The 21,374-nt window shown below is 42.0% G+C and overlaps 1 protein-coding gene across 2 annotated transcripts in view; it reads left to right on the plus strand.

Moving 5' to 3' along the window:
• DMD (dystrophin) overlaps positions 1-21,374 on the plus strand; it is a 1,831,916-nt gene that overhangs the window by 1,696,420 nt on the left and 114,122 nt on the right. The window contains exons 1-2 of one of the 2 annotated variants that reach the window (XM_087813415.1): positions 1,833-1,927; positions 7,585-7,646. In XM_087813415.1, coding sequence (XP_087669541.1) covers positions 1,908-1,927; positions 7,585-7,646 — 82 coding nt within the window. In that variant the 5' untranslated portion in view covers positions 1,833-1,907. Of the gene's footprint in view, positions 1-1,832; positions 1,928-7,584; positions 7,647-21,374 lie in introns of those variants that run through there. The other variant, XM_087813416.1, reaches the window with a different exon arrangement.

A 21,374-nucleotide genomic window follows, 5' to 3' on the forward strand; every position in this document is an offset into this window, starting at 1 on the left:
CACATTGACACAGGGATTACGTCACTGGTCAATTGCAAAGGCCACGACTTCCTCATGGCAGAAGGCTTGTCCTCCTGCAGTCAAGGAGAGGGGCAGACCTAGAATCTACAGGACCAAGGGACTCTGTGACCCAAAGCGAATCCAATCCTCGTGTGCACCCCTCGGACTGGAATGGCAGCTGCCTCCACAACTCACTGGCTCAAAATCGCTAAAACACAACACTAACGGATGCCTCAGTTTACCAGGCAAAATCCAGAAGAAGTGCTGTATTTGCTTTAAAATAGCAATACCAACCATACCTATGCGCACATGTCTTTAGTGACAACGTTTACATTTTTGTTTGGTTTGTCAGGGTAGGAAGAAACTTGGCACCCCCCGCCCTTTCGTTCACGTACTTTATTTTTCGTCTCTTGCACCGTGCTTGTAGCAGACAGTAAAAGACTGATGTCTACAAAAAGGTAAACATTAGTAACCATGTACCCCAGGAAGCACCAGCTCATCATTTTCTTTCACTATAAATATTCATTTTTTTCCTTTTACTGAAAATAAATGTAATGCATACTCATTATAAAAAATAAAATCTGAAAGTATACAATAAAAAAAAAAAAGATTGATGTCTAGAGCCCTTTCAGCTCTACGGGGGAAATGTTGAGCCAAAAAAAAAAAAAAGAGGATATTTAGAAAGAAAAAGAAGCATATTTTGAACTCCAAACCGAGGTGGCATGAATCAACCAGAAGAGAGTGGAAAGGAAATGGTTGAAAGAAGAGAAGCAGGCCAACAAAATAAATGGACAGAGAGAGAGGGGCCAAGGAAACCAGGAGGGGAGTTTATCTTCAGATACTCTTTGGGCTCTAATTGAAGATATGTGGAGGTTGCGAAAAATTCTTGTGCTAATGGAGGCTTTCTTCCCTTCGGAATATTTCCAAGCTTGAGATAATTTTGCCTAGTTAATCTGTGTCACCCTATTGCAAATGCGAAGATGTGAAATGCTGGAATTCTCTAGGCCCCGTAACTTTTCCAATCAAATCTCCCATTGGAAATGGCTTCCTTTTAGATTTCTCTAAAAGATTACTCAAAGCTCAAACCTGCCACACCACCGGCGCTGGCGGTTCATTTCCAGAGCCTATCCCGGTGGTTCTCAGGCTTCTCAGCGTGCCCCGTTTCTGATTCGTACTGGGGCCTGGGAATTTTCGTTTCCAAGGAAATTCCCAGGTGATGCTGATACTGCCGGTCCCAGGACAACACTTGGAGAACCGCAGCTGTGCCACAAACACACGTGCAAATGCTCCTTAGGCAGCCCGTTGAGCTCGTGATGAGTGTAACCTGAATTTCAGGTCCTTACAGCCTCGCTACTTTAATCTTCAGGTTTTTGGGGGTGGGGGTGGGGGGGTAAGAATTATGCTCGTGATTTTTCTGTTTCATTCTCTAAAAAGAAAACTGAGCCCCCACACTTAATGATCTTCGATGAGGTCATTTGCACCTAGGTCATTTATTTCGACAACAAGTAGTCTTGCTGGAGATTTTAAGGGGGTGCCAGCAGGGCGGTGTGTGGCTTCCAGGTTCCTGGGACTACCTTAAATCCCCTCCTCTGCCTGCCTTTTTCTTTTTCTCTTTCTCTTTGGTTTCCGCTCGGAAATCCCCTAGTGCGGGGTCTGCGGGAGTCCGGCTTCCCGGGTCCCCAGTTGGGGGCGGAGCCTGGCGCGGCCCCGCCCCGTCTCCCCGCAGCGCCCGCTCCCCGCCTGCCCCGTCGCCGCCCGCCGGCCCGCCCGCCAGCCCGCGCCGGCTCCTCCGCAGTGCTTTCAGCTGCGAGCCTGGGCGGCGGCGGCGCTCGACTTTGGGGAGCCCGGCGGCTCCGGGAAGCTCACTCCTCCGCTCGCCCTCCCCCGACCGCGCAGCCCTTGCAGCCATGAGGGAACAGCTGAAAGGGTAAGTGCCTCGCGGGCCCCCTCGGATTCCCGCAGTCCCGTGCACTTGTGGCACGAGCAGGGGGCCAGCCCAGGCGGCCCAAACTTGGGTAGGCGCGGCGGCTGGACCCCGGCTCCGGGCGTCGGGGAACGTCCCCCGCGGGTCCCCGGCGGCGCGGCTGCAGGTGCGCCCCCGGGGCTTCCCCTGGCGCCGGCTCGCGGGGAGCTCCCCCTTTCCCCTGGCTTTGGGACGGGCTCGGAGAGAAAAAAAAAAAAAAAAAAGGTGATTTCTCACCGTACCCGGAGGGGGGACAGTGCGTTCCCCACGCGGGGACCGGGGCCGCTGGAGCCTTTTGCTCCTTCCCGGGCTGCCTGGTGGACGCGAGCCAGGCAGGCTGCTCCGAAATCCCGGCGACCTCGCCGGAGGAAGGGGCGCGCGCCTCCGCCGCCCGCCGCGCCGCAAGTGCCAAAAGGTCAACTTTCTGCCTGATTTCTTCCGAGGATTCCGACTGACATTTCCCCCGCTGCATTTTCTCCCGTGTCCGCCTCGTGCCCCAAGACTTGCAGAAATCAGGAGAGAAAGAAAAGGCCGTTGGGAGGCTAGAAGTCAAGGATTTGACACGGGATCGAGGGTGTTGTTTCCTTTGCCCTCTGGGCTTGAGCGGGGAGTCATTTCTCAGTGTCCTTTTCTCGCGTTTCTCCAGGTGTCTCGAAGCAAAGTTTGTCATTTCCGAGCCGATCGTAGCAAGGAAAAGGGCAGGACCCGGTTTGTCTCAATAAAATGCTGAAGTTAAGTTGGAAGCTTAAATCGAAGGGGTTTAGTTGCCCGAGGGAGGCATATTATTAATTATAAAACGCTTTCACGTGGGGAAAAAAAAAAATCCGTCTGATTTAAGTGGCGAACCAAAGTGTTTAAGTGAAATCTACATTCTTTGGCCAACAAGCTCTTCCCGGTCTCTCTGCTTCTATATTCCTGCCACCTCTCCTTGTCACCCCTCATCACCCTTTCTTGGTTCGCTTAGCTTTTTAAAATTTCCTTGTGCCAAATCCCCTCTTTGGAGGATACAGTTGTTCTTGGAGAAGCTGGAAGAGCAAATGAAACAACAGGGTTTTATGAAAGGTCTCTGACCCTTGATCACCGTGGAATTGGTTTCAGTCATCATTGTTTGATCTTGGATTGGACGCGACCCTGAAGTGAAATTGCTTTGGCCAAAGTTGAGGGTGGGTGGGAATTCAGCCCTGAAAAGCAAATAGAACCGAGGACGAGTAACAGCTGGAACAGTCACCCATGCAGTCATCCTTTGCCCTGGCTTGAGCCAAGCAGAATAAAATGCTGAATATCCCAGGGTAAAGAAATGGGGACTAGAATAGGATTTCTGATGCTTTGATTGACACCCACCTCTCTAAACCCCCTTTCCACAGTAGCAGAAACTTTTAAATATATTTTCCCATTCCCACCCTGCCAGTATTCCAGCAATGCAAGCCAAGTTCAACATTCAGATGGAAATGCCAAGGTTCCTCTAGAAAAAGAGTCTGATCCCCAGATTAAAGGGAAATGATTTTTTTTGTGTGTGTGTGTGTGTGTGTGTGTGTGTGTTACAGTGTATCAATGGCCTCCAGATTATATATGAAGCCAAACTCTAATCCTCTGCAAATCGCAAGAGAACGCTACCTTTTTATATTGCTGCATAGCGATTAGTTTCTTCCCTGGGAAGTAATGGAAAGCTGTTTTGTTTTTTTAAAAAAAGGCAACTGTTTGGACTATTTTCACTCCCAAACAACAGTGGTGGCAGAAGAAATCTTATTTTAATTAGGCAACTGCCATTTCCGGCAAGAGCAGTAGAAATATGTTACTTTTTATAAGTGTTTAATGTTTGTTTTTAAGAAACTAAAACAATTTCAATAAGTGTGATTATTCCAGCACTGACAGCAGGAACAGCTCTGAGGCGGTTATAATAACCTTGCACACTACTTGAAACTGAAGAAGGTGAGAGAAAATTTCAATTGTATGGTAGGAAATTAGGTCAGCCCTGGGCTCAGTAGGGTAATGCTTTAATTTCTTATTATTGACAAGTAGGTATTGCCGGGGTCTTTTGTTACATCCAGTGATTTTTGTATTTTCATTTGCATCAGGATCCTATCACAGCCTCAAGGAAAAGGGAAAAGAGATTAGAGATTTTTGTAGTTTGTACACATTGTAAAAAAGAGGGGAAGTCAGAGTTTGCAGGCTGTTCAGAGAGGCATATCTGATGTCAAGCTTTGGAACCAGCACGGCCAAATCGATAACATTTTTTAAAGATTGAAAGAGTGTTTTAAGGATGATTTGTGAAGCCAGTCTCTGTGTTAATGGACACGTAGAATTTTGATCTATGCTGAACATCAGTGTTCTCAGGAAGACTGAACGAAGATATATCCACTAACGTGTGAACAGGTTTCAGAATTTCCTTTCTGGTTGGCCATGATGTATAGGGAATGCGTCTCCACTAGGAAAAGTGAAGTGCAGAAAAGAGACAGTTCCCAAAAATAGTACCACCCACCCTTCCACCACCACCTCCCCAGCACAGCATATTTTTCTATATTGTGTGTATATTCCAGGTAAACCTGAGCTGCTTCTCATGGAGTTACTGACAATTCTCTACTGTTTTTGAGGACAGATACAGAGTAATAAATAGAGCTGTAAAATCTGTACTGGTCACAAACAAACAAAATCTGGTTTGTCTTGTAAGGTGCAGTACGAATATGAGTTATGCAGATATGTGTTTAGCAGTTCATCCTGCCCATGTTCATCTTTCCTGTCTATTTGGGGGGTTAAATAGTGTCTCACTGGGGTTTAGAATTCACAGGTTGAAAATACCCACATATAGTGAAGTGAATATTTTGTTTATAATACAGTTACCAAAAAATCTCATTTCAGCTACCTTACCAATCATATTTAGTATTAAGTGATTAAAAGATGGCTTTTCTAGTTTAGAGGCTTAGTCACACCCCTTATTTTTTCTTCTTTCCACTGTGCTCACCTCCTTTGCTTGGTACTGGTTTGCAGTTGAAGTGAAACTAAGACTGCAAAGGTGAAATATAAGTCTGTTTTTCTAGTTACTTTGTATTGCTTAAAAATAAAAGGGTTGTGTGTTGGAGGGGAGGAAGGTAAAAGCAGATTGGCTTTGGAATTTGTTTGAGGTCACTTACCTAGGTTATTCAAGTCCCCCAGAATCGCAGGTACCTGGGAGGAGTACCTGGAAAGGACTAGTACCTGGTACGCACAATGGGGGATAGAAGTCAGGCCTTAACATTTCTTCCATCTTCCAGTAAAGGAAATTTCAGTTTAGTTAAGGGCTGTTGGATTAAAAATAATTTCTAAAATCCTTCTCATCATCTTAACCACTAGAATAAATTTCTTCAATAAAGGGAGAAATGCAAGTATATCTGCAGTCGTGAAGGGTTTTGGTGGGGAGGGAACTGCATGAAGCCCTCATTCACTCTATGTGGGATTCTCCTGTCACTTGTATGCAAGTCTCCCTTTTCTGTTGGAATTGCATTTGGTACAAGACATTTCTTGCCCATGTTCCTCCGATATGAAGTCCATTACAGATGGTGGCTTTTCAGAGTGACTCTCTGTCTGGTTGGGTTTATCAGCTCAGACAGACATTTTTCTGCCCACCCACTGAAGATACTACAGTCTACCCACACGTCACGGAGATGGGACGCTATTTGTACTCGGTTTGTGCAATAAGGGCCTGCACATGTGACACAGGTGCTTTTCCCCGCTTCTCTCTCCGTCCCTCCCCTGCGCTCACATAGGCGTGGGCCTTTGGCAGTGCAGGTACCTGAATGCAGGGTGGTGTCAGTAGCAGGTAACCTTTTCCTTGCTGGGCCCTCGTGTGCAGAATTGGGACACAATCACTTTGCGAGCTAAAAAACACCCAAGAACAAGCACCACTTTTTTTCTACGGAGCTGCAAGCCGCAGCCTCCTTGTGCTGTGCATATCAACTACCAGTCCCGCCCATCCCTGGTCCAGATCCTACACCAGCCTGGGCCTGGGGCTTCCTAAACGCCCCTAGAAGCATGGACTGCAGCCTCCGCTTCTTGCTCTGAGACTTGGATGTCACTCTGATACGTTACCTCCGACCAAGAAGCCCCTGTCACGCTCCTCAGATGCGAACTGTCTCTGCGGAAAAGTAAAACACAAATGAACATGTTTGGAAAAGACTCCAGCAGCCCTTCCCGAGCGAAGGCGATCGTGTACATTTCTTTCCATAGCCTTCGCTGTTCAGTCTTTAAATGGGAAATATCAGAGGCATGGTCTTTGAAGTCGTACGGTTCGGGGAATTTCCACATGTTTTTGTGACACGATTGTATTTTATTTGTCAGCCCACAATAAACGTTTCTCTGCTTTGTTTATTTTTTTTAAAAAAAAACAGGAAAATCACACTTGAGTGTTGGGTTTTGCTTTCTACGAAAGGCCTTAGGCTTGGCTGGCTTTACCTACGTTCTAATCAACTGATAAAAGGTTTGTTTTTAGTGGCCACTCATTTGGGGGCCACACAATAACCAAAACGACCGGGTATGGGATCGAACACTAGAAGTGCCAGTCACTTCTTTATATCAGCTAATCCAGGTGAGCAGGCTTGCCTCAAGTTTCACAGCTAGAAGGACACAGAGCCAGAATCCAATCCGAAGATTTAAAACCCACGCTGAGATCGCTTGACATTGTTGCTCCCCAAACTCCTCTTTCCACACGAGGCCTCCGTTTCTGCTCCCCTTGAAATGCCCACATTTAAGCCAGTTCTCTTCTATCCATCTCCACCCTTCCCCAAAGATTATGAATAGGCTCTGAGTACGAGGCCCGAAATGTCATTCAAGGCTGCATTTAATGCATCAAAGCCAGTCATGTAATCCCTGAAAACTGGAAATATGATGCTATGGTGATTTATGTAGATGGGCCAAAGTAAGGAAAAGTATATGTAGTTATCTCTCCCGGGTTTATTCATGTAATTGAAGGAAGAACAAGGGTGTTTTGTTCTTTCTAGTGGCTGGAGCTGGTAGCCGGCAACCACACTTTATCTAAACTTTAAGAAATGGAAGAGAGCTGTGAATGCTTCATTCAGGCCCAAGTCAATATAGGAAAAGTAATGGGAAGAGGGGAGGTATGATATAGTAGGCAGGCAGTGGATGGATGCTAAGCCGAAATGAAATACGGCTATCACGGATGGGAAATCTGGCCCTGGAGAAAGGGGTAGAAAAGCGGCAGGGGCAGTTTATTTATTAAACTGATGTCCAGTAGCTCTCTGACAGAGTCGAATGCCACTTGTCAGTGTCCTTGCTGAATGTTTCCCGTCGGACAGGTGCAGAAATCCTGATTTTCTGTTATTGATTACATAACAAGGTCATTGTAGTGTAACAGAAGTGCACCTGACTTGTGGGTGCAGAAAAGAAACGAATTCTGGTTACCAACTAATGTCCATCTTGCTTTGCCTCTGGAAGCAAAGGTAGGGGCTTCTCTGCTTGTAAGATAAACACTCGACGCCACAGGATGAAAGTCCTTTGAAGTAAAGATGCCGAATGATTCCCAAGCAAACCAGGCCTTTCCCCCCCCCAGCCCCCCCCCCCCCCCCACGCCCGGCCTTTTCTCTACTACCCATTATAAATTCTAAAGTCTCTCTTTGTGTTTTATGTTTTAGCCACGAGACCCAGACAACATGCTGGGACCATCCCAAAATGACAGAGCTCTACCAGTCTTTAGGTAAGGACACGGCCATGTTTCTCAAAGCAGATTGTTGTCCTTAATGTATCACTAGATTGTTGAGAGGGTGAAAATGACTCCTTTCTATCCCTAATTGACTGTCAGCTTTCTTTTTTTCAGAGGTTCCTTAAAAATAACTTTTAGAATTTCACTGATTCCTGAAAATTCAATATACCTGAGTGAGCCAAAAGGTCTTCTAGTTTCCTTTGAGCCTAAAAGGATAGAAGAAAATACCTGCAATTTATGGCAATTTTTCCCCCACCAAGAGAGAAAACTGTTTGGAGTTGCTCTTACTGATTTCTTCCTTGCAAAACCAAGACATTGTTTTTGCCAAACCAGGAATGTTGTGTAAAGGAATTTTCTGCACTCTTTCCAGTGCTTATAATTCCTAAGCCTGTCAGGTCATTAGTGTGAACATTTAAATGACTTCTCTCCTATGGCTTGTTTTGTGTTTGTGTGAAAGCCTGACAGTTCTTTTTCCCCTCATAACTTGGAATTTTTGAAAAACATATACACAGCCTCCAAATAAGGGGGAAACAGCAATCCTTTTCATAATTGAAAAAGATCAATCATTTAAGATCTGTCTGGAGTGATCTGAAATGCATTGTTACATCTTAACTAATTGTTGTTGTCGCTGCTTTCAAATCCTTACCCGAGGATATTTTTTTCCATTGCTTTTTCAGAGAGAGTAGAAGGGGGAGAGAGAGAGAGAGAAACATCGATTGGTTGCCTCCCTCATGTGCCCCAACCTGGGCCTGGGATTGAGCCTGAGACCACGGTACATGCCCTTGGCTGGATTCGAACCCGAGACCCTTCAGTCTGCGTGCTGATGCCCTAACCACTGAGCGAAACCAGCTAGGGCCGAGTCTGCTTTATTGTGAATGGATATATTTACAGATAAAAATGCATGAGGTGAACTCTTTGGATTTCAACTTACGTGACAAAGCCCATGGGAATCGGGATGCTTCAACGTAAATTCTGTACACGTAAATGAATGTTGGGTTTATATGTGTATCTGTCTGTGCCTGTCTGTAGCTATGACTGTCTTTCTCTCATAGGTTCCTATTAGTTAATGAATTGCAGCTATAGAGACACTAAGGAAGGGGGTAGGAGATGTTAGCCAAAAAAATAGTTTTCCTAAACTTTTTCTACTTAAAAATGACATAAGTTTTTTCTAGAAAATCTGAAAAATGCAAATAAAAAGCATGGAAAAGAAAAGAAGTCACATCATTCTAGCCAGACACATCTATTACATTTCAAGTAATATTATGTCATTTCAGTCTAGCCTTAAGCTTTAAATCTCTTTAAAATTTAAAGAAAATTTGGATCAGCTAAATTTTAAGTGCTGCATTTCCAGCCCCTACAGAATGTTTCTGGCTTATAATGCCGCAGTGTCTATACCACAGGTAGAAAACGGGAACGCTTATATTTTGGCAAATGGGAAAATGAAGAGTTCATCTGAAGTGGCTACTGGCTGTGCTGGGGGAGCTGGTAGTCCCAACCCAGTGCCCTCAGGACTTCGGATTTTTCAGGAGAAACTAGAAATCTGTCAACAAAGAGCTAATTTCATCCTGTCCGTGGGCCTCCTGCTTATAGCCTGGCTTACACAGACTCAGCCCACTCCTCATTTCCACACTGATCCCAGTGATCTCTAGTTGTAATCTTTTAATTTACTTTTATTTTTAAATGATTACTATTGTAGAGTTAATACTGTTTCATAGTTTTTTAGTTTAAAAATATACACGAGCTAACAAATGAAAAAAGAAAAGACAAGCCATCTATAACCCACCTTGACAGTTAACCAACATTTCATAATCTAGTAGATGTCTTCAAAATTTTCTTTCCATACGTACCTTTTTACAAAAGTTTGATCATTCCGTTTTCTAATCAGCTTTTTTTTTTACCTAAAGGTAGTGTACCATGGCCATATTTCCATTTCATTGCATTGTATTCTCTACCAGCTTGCTTTTAATTACTTCGAAATGAGAAATCACAAATACGGTTGATAAAAAGCTAATTGTGAACTGTCGATGAGTAGGTGTTTGTACCTTCAATAGGAATTAATTACACTTTTATCATATTTCTAAAGTTTTTTCAGTAGGTCGAATGTGATGGTAAATTCAAAGCGTACCAGTGATCTGGCATCATTTGTAACTGGGCAAATCACCTGACTTTGGAACATAATGGAATTTTACAGTTGCAGGGGAATTTAGAGCTCATTTATTAGCAACTTTTTCTTGGATGAAATCAACTTTCTTGAGAGAATAAAATACAGCCATCATAAGTATGTGGTTAATTCCAACCCCCTTGGAAATTCTGGTTTTTGCTATGCTAACAACAAACATTTTAGAAATGAACTAGGTGTCGAATTTGCTTTTCAGCTTTCAGAACCAATATTCCAGTAGGGGTTTTTTTGCAATCAAATATTACTTTTATCCAGTGGTGACTTATCATATAACATGGCCATTTATTGAGAGTCTCCACTGCGTGTGCTTCACATGTAACATGTCAGCAGCCATGGTGCCTGGTGGATGGTTTCCACCACCGTATTGCACAGGGCGGTGAAGTCAGGCAGAGAAAGCATCTCAGGACTGCACAGCTCTGAGGGACGACGCTGGGATCTGTCCTGGGTCTTCTGTTATTTCACTTATCTCATTGAGTTTATTAACTTAGCAAAGCATGTCCACGTAGGTTGCTGTGCACCTGCTGCAAATATGCAGAGATTGACGTTTTACCTATGGGTAGATAGTTACTGCAGTGGTATTTCTGGAACAAATCGTTGCATTTCTAGCAATAGTATGGTGAGCACTCCTCCTTTCACTATTGCTGGGGGCACATGCAATGACTGATTTAGTGTGTCATGTGTCTACATCCCTCAGACAACCTACAACATTAAGTACCATCACCGCCCTTCTCACCCCCAAATTATGATGCTTCAAAGTTAAAATATAAGCATAACGTACTGAAAAGAAACCTTTTCTTTCCTTTTGCTTTTTATATATTGGCTTCTATCTTTCCTCAAGAGCAGGTATCCCTTTAGGTCTAAGTTGTTCTTGAGCTGGATGAGATGGTTGGAAGCCTTCAGTTGCACTCAGTTCACGAAAGGTCTAATGGAAGCAAAGCTGGTGTTGTCTGGTGTGTTAAAGGGCTTAGGCCGTACTTAGTAGGTCCCTTTCCAAATAGAACCTGAACCTGTCTGTGGTGACATGTTGAAAATATCAAGATGTGGCCTCTCCCCACCATACCCATCCACTTCAGACGTATTTCTACCGTGGAAGCTGTGATTTTTTGACAATATGCATGAAATGTTACACATTCCTAAATATGCCCACTCTGAGGAGGTTTTCATAGTCTGATTTGCCAAAATGCCCAACCGGCCTATTCAACATGCTCTCTTACCTGCCTTGACCCCAAAAGCATTCAAGTGTTGTGTGGTGTGTATGTGTGGGAGGGGGCAGGGTCCGAATATCATAGTATCGTGTGCCAAGAACACTTTGTAAGGACTGAAAAAGTAGCACTTGAGCATTAACTGATGGAAGATTGTGCTGTTATTTGAAATGTTAATATTGGAGATCTCTAGTTAATAGCATTCCAGCTGATTTTCTTTTTCATTCTTTTTTCCCCAGTTTTCTACAATTTATATTATTTACAATGACATATATAGCAAAAAAGTTTCATCGTCAGAAGTCCCTACTCCATTCCTCTGTGTCCCTGCAGTTGTAGTTCATTAATCAATGAGCCCCTGTAACAGAAAGCTACCATAGCTACATACACACGCACGCACAGAATTGAAGTATCTTGATCCCCATAGACTTTCTCAGGTAAACTTAAACACGAACAGATCGTCTCACGTGTTGTCACTCTCTAAATATGTCCATTCACAAAAAAAGCAGACTTAAAATTTTTGTGGTAGAGAAGACATGGCTAACTTTTTTGAATTAAACAAAATGTAAAAGAATTCATTTCAGATTATCCTCAACAGATCCAAAATGTGTTTGTTTGTTTTTTAGTGAGTTTTTATCAAGTGTTAAAAAATAATTTGTTTTTCCCCTTACTGTTAGGCATTGTCCCAATTCAAGAATTTCCAAGTTATGAGGGGGAGAGATTGTCAGGCTCCCACACGTACACACAACAAAGCATAGTAAAGAAATAATTTCAGTGTTTACAATGACGACCTGACAGTCATTAGGAATTTGAACGTTGGAAGGTCTCCAGAAAATTTTTTACGCAACATTAACAGTTTGGCAGAAGCATTGTCTTGTTTTCACAAGAAAGAAGCCGATAAGAGCAACAGGAAAACAGTTTTCTTCCCCCATTTTTTTCTGACCGCCCTCACTGTGGTGGTGTGAATGGTATGTAAAAAAAAAAACACAAAGTTTCCCATATCTATTTTTAGGTGGGCCTTAGTATCCTCTTGAAAACGAGGGTATTGGACAAAAGTGTCTTAAGAATTTTGTGTTTTTCTCTTACTCTGGGCTGAGGTGGGGCAGGTTGCTTCCCAAACTTGCTGTGATCATAATTTTTCAAGTAGTACCTTTGGCTGACGCTGCAGACAAATGGGTTTCTAAAAGTTGAATCCTTCCTATTTTTAAAAATGCGGATTCTGGGAAAACAAACAACAGGCAGGGAGAAGATTCTGCCCCTCCCTGTCCTACAGGCAGGGTGAGACAAGCTGTTATCAGGTAGGGAGAGTCTGGGGATACTCCCCGCCAGCCCGCTGGGCCATACTTTGGGCCGGAGAAGCCTTACTCATGTCTTTGGAGTTATAATGTGCTCAGTTCACGAGGCACATTTCAGGTTTCTTTCAGCATCATTACAAATGGATCGGAAAGATCGTCGTTCCGATGGGTTATCTTGGTGATTTAAAACGTAAAGCTCTTTAAGGCTCCAAAAGGCATTTGCAAAATCAGTATATGTTAGTAACGTGTCCTGGAATTTATTTGGAAATACTTACATAGTGTTGATTTATGTGAAGTGCCACTGTATGATTAAAAGCCTGTCATTTTCTCACAATTTATGTTTAGGTTCTTAAGTGCATCACTGAAATTTTAAGTAAACTTTTTTCCCCCAGCACCATTTATCCCCCCATCCCCTCTTCCACCAAGGCAATATTTTTTACAAAGCCCCCTCCCCCCACACATATAATTTGTAGGTGCTGCTTAAAAGTACTTAATAAATACAATAAAATCTTTATGTAGTGCCCTCCGTGGCTCCATTCTGAACCACAATATGAGGTGTTTGCATTAGTGATACCAGCAATACAGCCCAGAAATAGCAGTTTGCGAAGGAGACACATAGGGAAAAAATAGGGTAACGTGAAGAGAGAATCATTAAGCCTCAGGAGGTTATCTGGCTCTATTTCAAATCGTTTTCTAAAAACTCGATGTGCTGTATGATCTGGCATTACTTAACCCAATTTCCCTTTCCTTCCTCCGAGCCCCTGTAGCCCTCAGTTTTCTTCTCTGGGGTATTGGTTCTCCTGCAGTTCTGGAATTCTTTAGAAGGATCTAGCCCCTCTTATCTGTTGCCCAAGGTTTGGAACTTTATCACGTTCACCCAAATGATGCCAAAGCTCTAAATTTTCAAAAATGGACTTACGGATGTTTTAGGAAATCTCAGGAAAAGTGGCCTTAAAAACCCCTGTGATCTGAAGGCAGCGCAGCGCCGTGTGGCCCTGAACCTCACGTCTGTTGCCTGAGAAGAGCTTCGGGACGTGAAAATGAGGCTTTAGTTTTCGGGTCTGAGGCTGGTGTGATCCTTCAGCAGTCTTAATTAAAAGGACTAGTTAAGTCCCAGTTAAAGTCAAGAAGCTAAGAGCTTCTTCAAGGTGCACGAATACCATTATTAATAAATAATCGCACCTGTCAGGATTGAGGTAGAAACACCGCTGTAGAAATCCTGTACCTCTGTTCTCCATTTGCTAAAAAGGATAAGCGAGTTTATTCTTCCTCTCTTTTTTTAAAATACATTTTTATTGATTTTTTAGAGGAAAGGAGGGAGAGGGAGAGAGAAACATCAGTGAGAGAGAAGCTGATCGGCTGCCTCCCGCGCCCCCTACTGGGGATCGGGCCTGCAACTAGGGCATGTGCCCCGACCGGGAATCGAACCGGCGACCTCTTGTGCACGGGACGACACTCAGCCACTGCGCCGCATCGGCCGGGCTCTCCCTCTGTTTTGGTAGGCTTCCTACATCCCATTAAATATGCCCTCCTGAGGATGCTCTATGATTAGGAACTGCAGGATTCTGAATGGTGGTGAATTCCTTTGGCATCTGGAGCTGGTCCTATTGCTTTGCTCCACATATTTAGTAAACTGAACTGCCTTCTCAACTAAGCCACTTAATATTTAGCACATTCCTTTCCTTGTCTCTTGATCTAGTTCCTTAAGTACTGCTAAAGTATTAAAACCTTTGCCTTTGGATTTTTCACTAGCATAATGCCTTGAATTGGAAGGAATACCTAAATTCCCATCCCAGTTTGGGTGTGACCTTGAGCTAGTCCTTTGCTTTCTCTTGGTCTTCAGTTTCTGCCTTACCATGCGGGGCAGTGATCTGCCATCTCTAAATGTCTGGTTTTAATGTAACTTCTGGCTAGATTAGGGCTTGGTTTCATGAATGATGCTGTGTCCAACTCCCCAGTTTTTCTTTGTCACCACCAGCCGTTTACAGCGCGCAAAGGGTTTTTGCAGGAATAACCGTATTTCGTCCTTACACAGCTGTAAATTAGCTATATAGCTGGCTGGTATGTGGGCTGACTTTTCTCTCAGTTTCAGTTTCTGGCCTGCCATCCCTTTGAGGGGACTTTCTGTTTTTGATTTGGCAAATAATGCTTCCATATCCTTGGGTGGGGTAACTATTTTTTTCCTTCTGTTTGGACTTGAGCAGACTGAGGCTGAAGACTTGCTTTGACTTATTGACATATGGGTAGGAGATAAGGGACCAAGTCCAGAGCACATTTTATGGCTGCTCCTTCACTGTGCTCAAAGGAATATCCGTGACTCGTAGCATGATTTATAAAACTGCTTTATCGGCGTAATTAAGCTATGGAATCTCAAATGATGTTCTTTATTCCCTAGCTGACAAAGTTAGCACAGGAGATGTACTCAGATTTGCAAAATAGAAGACATAAGACATTAAGGCCGTTATAAATGTCCTTCCTTTATGTCTATCCTGCTTGTAAAGGAGAAAAGAAAAATAATCTGCTCTTTTAACTTGAGTTAGGATCAATTGATTTTCCCCATTCGGAGACTAGAAATGTAATGTTCAAATCAAAATTTATGGCATTTTCCTGGAATATTCTTTTATAATATTTTTTCTTGTTCAAATAACGTGATTTAAAGCCTCTAATTGAAGAGCATAAATAAATAGGTACTTCTGAATTGCATCTTCCAAAGCTTATTTCAGAAGGAAACTCAGAAGGATTCTCTCTCAGACTTAGGCTGGTGTGCAATTTAAAAGAGCTGCCTAATTGTAGTTTATTTGATCTAAATAAGAAGCAGTAAGGTTACGCCTGCAGCTGTGAAAAAAGTGCTGGATGTGTACAATTTTATGTAGGTGGGTCTGCAGAAGACGACTTTTGCACACAAAGTAAAGGCATCTAAAAGCGTGGCTGCTCTTATTCAGACATTTCCAGTATTTCTTTTTTAAGCACACAAGTCTGATTACCTTTGTGTGCCTCGCGGGAGCTGCAATTTTGCTGGAAAGAGAGCCAGAACAGTCAGAGCACTCACAGAAAATAGATAGTAAGTTTTTCAAGTTCGCACCCTCTACAGTAGTAATAAAATGACCTAAAAATACTCTGAAAAGTCTCTCTTATGACATAGTGGATGAATCATTAGTTTATTTCTGAATTGGTGATACTCTATGAAAGTGTTTCCGAGTTAGCCATTTCACAAAGTCTCGATCCCTTGCATAACTCCAGGGAAGTCCTTGGGCCCCCTCGCACATCGAGGCTTCTGTAACTGGGCCATGTGTTACACATGAGTGTGTGTGTGTGTGTGTGTATGCACATATATTTACACACATATTTTTAATCAAGTAATTGTGGGACAGTTATTAGTTTTATATTCTGCTTTCTAGTTTATTAAAGAGGCTGTCAGTTTTAGAGTGAGCTTCTCGGCAGGTCTTTTTTTTTTTTTAGCATACAGTATGTCACAGACTTTGAGGTGGCCCCAGTGCAACTGACTAGCGTGCACTCAGATCACACTTAACCCACCGCACAAGTTCAGCAAGGCTCGATCTGGTCAGCACTCGGCTCTGTGACATGAACCCAGTGATCATGCACTTGGATGTCATGGCAGTGTCAAGTTGCTACAGAAGTTGCTTCACAGACTCAGCTTCTACCCTTGTGAAGGGCCATACTTTGACTAGCACTGTTCTAGAGCACTTAATTTCTGAAAGGATACATGTCCACTCAAATCAAGTGACCTTGGTGGGGCGAGGATAATTAATTGACACCAAACAGGAACACCTAAGAAAGGTTATTTATGGAACTTTATATTTTGCCAAGTGAGACAAGTCCAGGCAAAGGAGGGATCTCTCTTCTTTTTCATTTCACAGCCCTTCTTAGCCATTGATTTGGAGGTTAAAGTAATAGAATCTCACTCCATTACAGGAAAGTGGCAGGGTCCCTCCTGCCTAGTTGAACGCCTTCCCCACCCATAGAATTAAATATTATGTATAGAATGTGACATTTTTCAAATATAAGTTTGTTTTTAATCCAGAATATGAAATGTGATATGTATACTCTATATTATTTGATGAATTCAATGGGGAACTGATTGACTTTGCTGTGATTTTACTATTGTCACTTTTATGAGTTTGGGTTAGGAGGTGATGTGATGTAGCAGCAAAATAGTTTATTGACTTTGAGACTGGCAAGACGTGAACTTGAATTCTGGCTCTGCCATCAGTTCTCTGTGGCCAAAGACAAAGGCACTAACAATTTTGAACCCCAGTTTACCGATTTATTTAGTACTTATGCTACCATTTTCCTTGGGAAGCGCTGTGGAGATTAGAGATAATATATGTAAAACGACAAAATGTCTGACATGGTAACTGCTCAAGGAACTATAATTGCTATTAATGATTATTATGATTCACTATCTATTATTATTAGTGCTGTTATAGCTCATGTCCCCCCTTATCCAAAACCTATTGGGTTCCTGATTTCAGATACCAAGAGTTAAGATAGTGAGGGAAACCCCAGTGTAGGTCTTCAGGTCTGACATTTGAGACGACACTTAATTTTCCTGAAGTAGTTTACCTCTTAACCAAAGTACCAAGGTTCACTTGATCACAATTTATCCTAACTTCAGGCAAGTATACACTTTAATTTGAAATGCAAAGTAAAATAACAAACTTCATACTGTGTTCTTGACCTTCTCCCAATTCTAAAGCAATACACCTTTTGTAGTAGGAAACAACATATACCATAACCTTTAACCATAAATGCAGATGACTTGGTTAATACATATATGTGTGTGGCTTTATATTTCTCCTCCTGTCTATATCTTTTAAGACCTTAAAAGTTTAAATTACAAAATCAAATATAGGTGACATAGAAAACAAGCTGGTGGAGAAACATGCCCAATAATTGATAAAGTCAAAAGAAAAGAGAAAGTCTGTAAAATAATATGACATGTTCAGAAAAATGCCCGACACATAGTAAACTCCTAACAAATGCTGGTGGCACTATTAGGGGGCAAGGGAATGGCCACAGAGGTGGTAAGGAGGGACGAGACCATAAGTTTTATATGACATGCTGAGGGTGTTGATGCTGATTTTTTTTTTACTTGGGTGACAATCAGAGTCCAGTCAGAAAATGGAAACCACTTTAGTTATTTCAGAAAGAGGGCATTTAATGCCATAAATTGATTACCCAGAGATGGAGGAGCTACATGGACAACAAGAAGCCTCTGCTATACCCAGGACTGGAGGGACAGTGGCAAGATGGCCCAGAAGCCAGGGCCATCAGGTGGAACTACAACCAGTGACCAGTTAGGAGCACTAGGGGAGGAGCCGATGGGAAAGAGCTGGAGCCAGGAAGGAGACACAGCTATTGGCAGAGCTTTTGCTGAAGGCAGAGAGGAAAAGGGAGAAATAGCTTGGCCTCTCCTTTCCGCCTGCCCTTTGATCTTCTGCCAGTTTCCCATTAGCCAAACTTACCTGGAAGGCAATTGGTAAGGGAGCATGAAAAGGCCATTCTCTCATCCAGAACAGAGGAGGGAGAAAGGTCAGAGAATGGATCTGAGAACCAACCAGCAAATGGCTGAAGTACAGGAGACCTCAAGGCTGGTGATGCAGCCAACCATCCATGCCAGTATGCAGGGGTGAGCAACACAAAGCCTTGAAAGCTCTCGTAGCACTTCCTGAGTCTGAGGTGACTTAGATATGACACTAGGAGGGCACACTGGTTCAAAGGAAACTAACCTAAGAACATGGAAAGAGGAGGTAGCAATCGAAAAGTTATTTGCACGGAATTTCAAACATTAAAGATAAGCTCCCATTCATTTGATTATAGTACTTGTATTGTTTATAGTTGTTCATTCTCAAGTCTCTCAAGTTTTTGCTTTGCTTTACATCAAAAACTGTCTTCCTTACCCTGGCCAAGTGGCTCAGTTGGTTGGAGCATCATCCTATGCGCTGAAAGCTTGTGGGTTCAGTTCCTAGTCAGAGCACATACCTAGGTTACAGGTTCGATCCTAGGTATGGGAAGCAACTGATCGACTCACATCAATGTTTTTCTCTCCCTCCCTTCCTCTAAAATCAATAAATATATCTTCGGGTGAGTATTAAAAAGGAAAAGTCTTCCTCATCTTTGTCACCAGTGCCTGGCACGTGGCAGCCTCTGAATAAACAAACATTCATTGAATGAAACACAGTAGAGCAAGAGAGAGTAATTTTGCTGGGAAAGAAGACAAATGCCACTCAAGAAGATGGAGAGAGATAGATGATATTTTCTTGCGGCAGATTATTAAACTGGCAAGATGGAACTGTCTGGAGAGATGGAATTCTTTCCAGAATGTAGAAGATAAAGCCGCATAATAATAAAAATAGGCAGTATCAATTAAATTGTAGATTTTATTTATTTTTAATGAAATTTATTGGGGCAACAATGGTTAATATGAACATATAGGTTTCAGGTGTGGGTTTCTACATTATAAGATCTATTTATTGCTCTCTGTGCCCACCACCCAAAGTCATATCTTCTCCCATCACCATATATTAGGACCCCCTTCACCCCCCACCCCCTTCCCTCTGGCAGCCACCACACTGCTGTTTGTGTCCATGAGTTTCAGTTTTGTATCCCACATAGGAGTGAAATCATATGGTTCTTAGTTTTTTCTGACTGACTTATTTAAGTTGTAGATTGTATTTGCAATTTGATATTTTAGCAAGGTGAACTGCTATTCTGGAATTAATTTTGTCTTAAAAGGAATAACTAATTGATGATCAAGAAGATAAGACCCTTGAAAGAGAGAGTCAATATTAGATCTGGAATTGAAATAACAGGGGAAGGAAACACTGAACACAGTTTGATGTGCTGTTAGCCTCATTTATTCATCAGTTCCTTGACTCAATAAACATTTAAGAGTGTGCCAAGCATTGTAAATCCTAAATTTTAGGACAACACAGTAAAAATATTATGAAAAATAAGACTAATTGAAGGTACACAATTTTTTATAATCTTATTTTTCTTGAACATTAAAACATCTGTTCATTTCAGAAATTTTGAAGGAAGTTAAGTATTAAAAAAAATCACCTCATCTCAGCACCCAGAAACAACCACTATTTACATTTTAAAGGATTGCTTCCAATCTTGTTTCTATGCATTTCATGTGGTGTGAGTACCACTTTTTAAAAATAATTTCCCATTTTTCAAAAATTAGTTTATGATAAAGGAAACTCAAATTTGTGTTGGATTTATGGAAATAAATCTTTAAGATTCTGGAAACTTACTACAAACAGACTTCTGAAAAGAAAGCCAAGTAAAGTGTTATGACGCCTGTGCAACGAGCTACTTAGTGTATTAAGGATATTATAGAATAAATATCTGCCTATTTCTGTGTGGTCAGAAATAGGCAGTCAAAAATCAGAAGGTTGATAAGTTAAACTTATCCTATGACAATAGAGTTTGGAAATTTAAGTGACCAGCTTTCTGCCACAAATATCTTAATGGATAAAGCTTCTTTTACTAAATATTTGTGCTGTCAAGGTGACAAGGCAGCTATCCTTGGAAACTTTCAATATTACAGGAAAATTATTGCCCTTCTTAGTAAACAAATTTAGACAGAAACTCAGCTTTATAGTGTTAATTTTAAATTTTACACTAACCAATATGTAAAAATCCACTTAGCTGTAGCTGTCTACCTGGAAAGAGACTGGCTAGCAGAACATGTTATCTTCTCAGAACATCGGTGCCAACAATTATCACATTCTGTTCAGGGCTCTTTGTTACACTGTCAATTAAGGCTTGTATCCTCTTGCTTCGGTTATGTCTTCTGGCCAAGGTGCAATTAAAGAGTATGGAGCTAATAATTTTTTCCACACTTGCTTCCAATTTTTTTACTGCTCTAAGTTAGACTGTGAGGAACATCTTTGTGCGTAAAGCCTCTCCATATTTGCTTTGTAGACATGTAATCACTGAGTCATGGGGTATTAATCTTTTAAGTTACTTGGAGTATTTTGCCTGAAATTCTCTCAATAGGTTGTACCCATTTATACTCTTAAATACATGAAATTGGCCATCTAACCAGCCCTTGCCGGCAGGAGCATTATTTTTACTTTTGCTCTTGTAATAGGGAAAATAAAACCATCTCGTTATTTGCATATCTTTGATTATCAGTAGTCACGACCATTTACTTTTAAATGTTTACTGAGCATTTTCCCTCTCTTGTGAGTAATGTAAAAGCAAAAGCAACTTAACCAAACAAAACTCTTCCAAACTTTTCTGAAATAATGCAAGTTTCTTTGCATTGTGTTGAGAGACTCTTGGCGATGAGACTCCTGATTGCATCAATACAGTTTTTGAATTACGCCTTGGCTTTCTCTTCCCTAAACAAGCCTAATCCTTTATCCATCCTCAGTGGACCTATTGCCACCCATTATTGTTAGATTTTCTTATTCTCTGTGCCAACTCTAGTTTCTTCACATTTTTAATAACATGCAGAGCCCTCAACTACAGCAGTTATCTTAATAAAGGGCCATTCAGTCATGGGAGAGGAAGAAGCTTGCTTCTAGCCTCTTGAGTGGTGGAAACTCATACATACCACAGGTATGGACACTTTAGTTTTATAGTCCCATGTGAGGCATTGATTTTTTTTTTTTCCACATAAATATGGAGTACTTAGAATATTCCAGGCCCTGCTCTGAGGAACAGGATACAAAGAAATGTAAGCACAATCCCTGTCCATCTCCCAAGCTGGTGTGAACTCACACATGCAGTGGACCTTATGATGTGATAGAAGTCCTTGCCTATGGGAGTGAAGGTCACAGCACCAGGTCTACTTGTGGCCAGTGGAGGAACACTGAAGGTATTCTAAGTTCTTTTGTCTGTGGGACCCAAATGACAACCATGTTATTTCCGTATGCTGCTGATGTAATAGTTTACTTTGTATTGAATTTATTGGGGTGACATTGGTTAATAAAATTATATAGGTTTCAGGTGTACAACTCTATACACTACACAGATGATGTATTATAGAAGTGTGATAGTTTATTAATGCCAG

This window comes from Miniopterus natalensis, chromosome X (genome assembly GCF_054644295.1).
Source record: "Miniopterus natalensis isolate mMinNat1 chromosome X, mMinNat1.hap1, whole genome shotgun sequence".
Taxonomy (NCBI): domain Eukaryota; kingdom Metazoa; phylum Chordata; class Mammalia; order Chiroptera; family Miniopteridae; genus Miniopterus; species Miniopterus natalensis.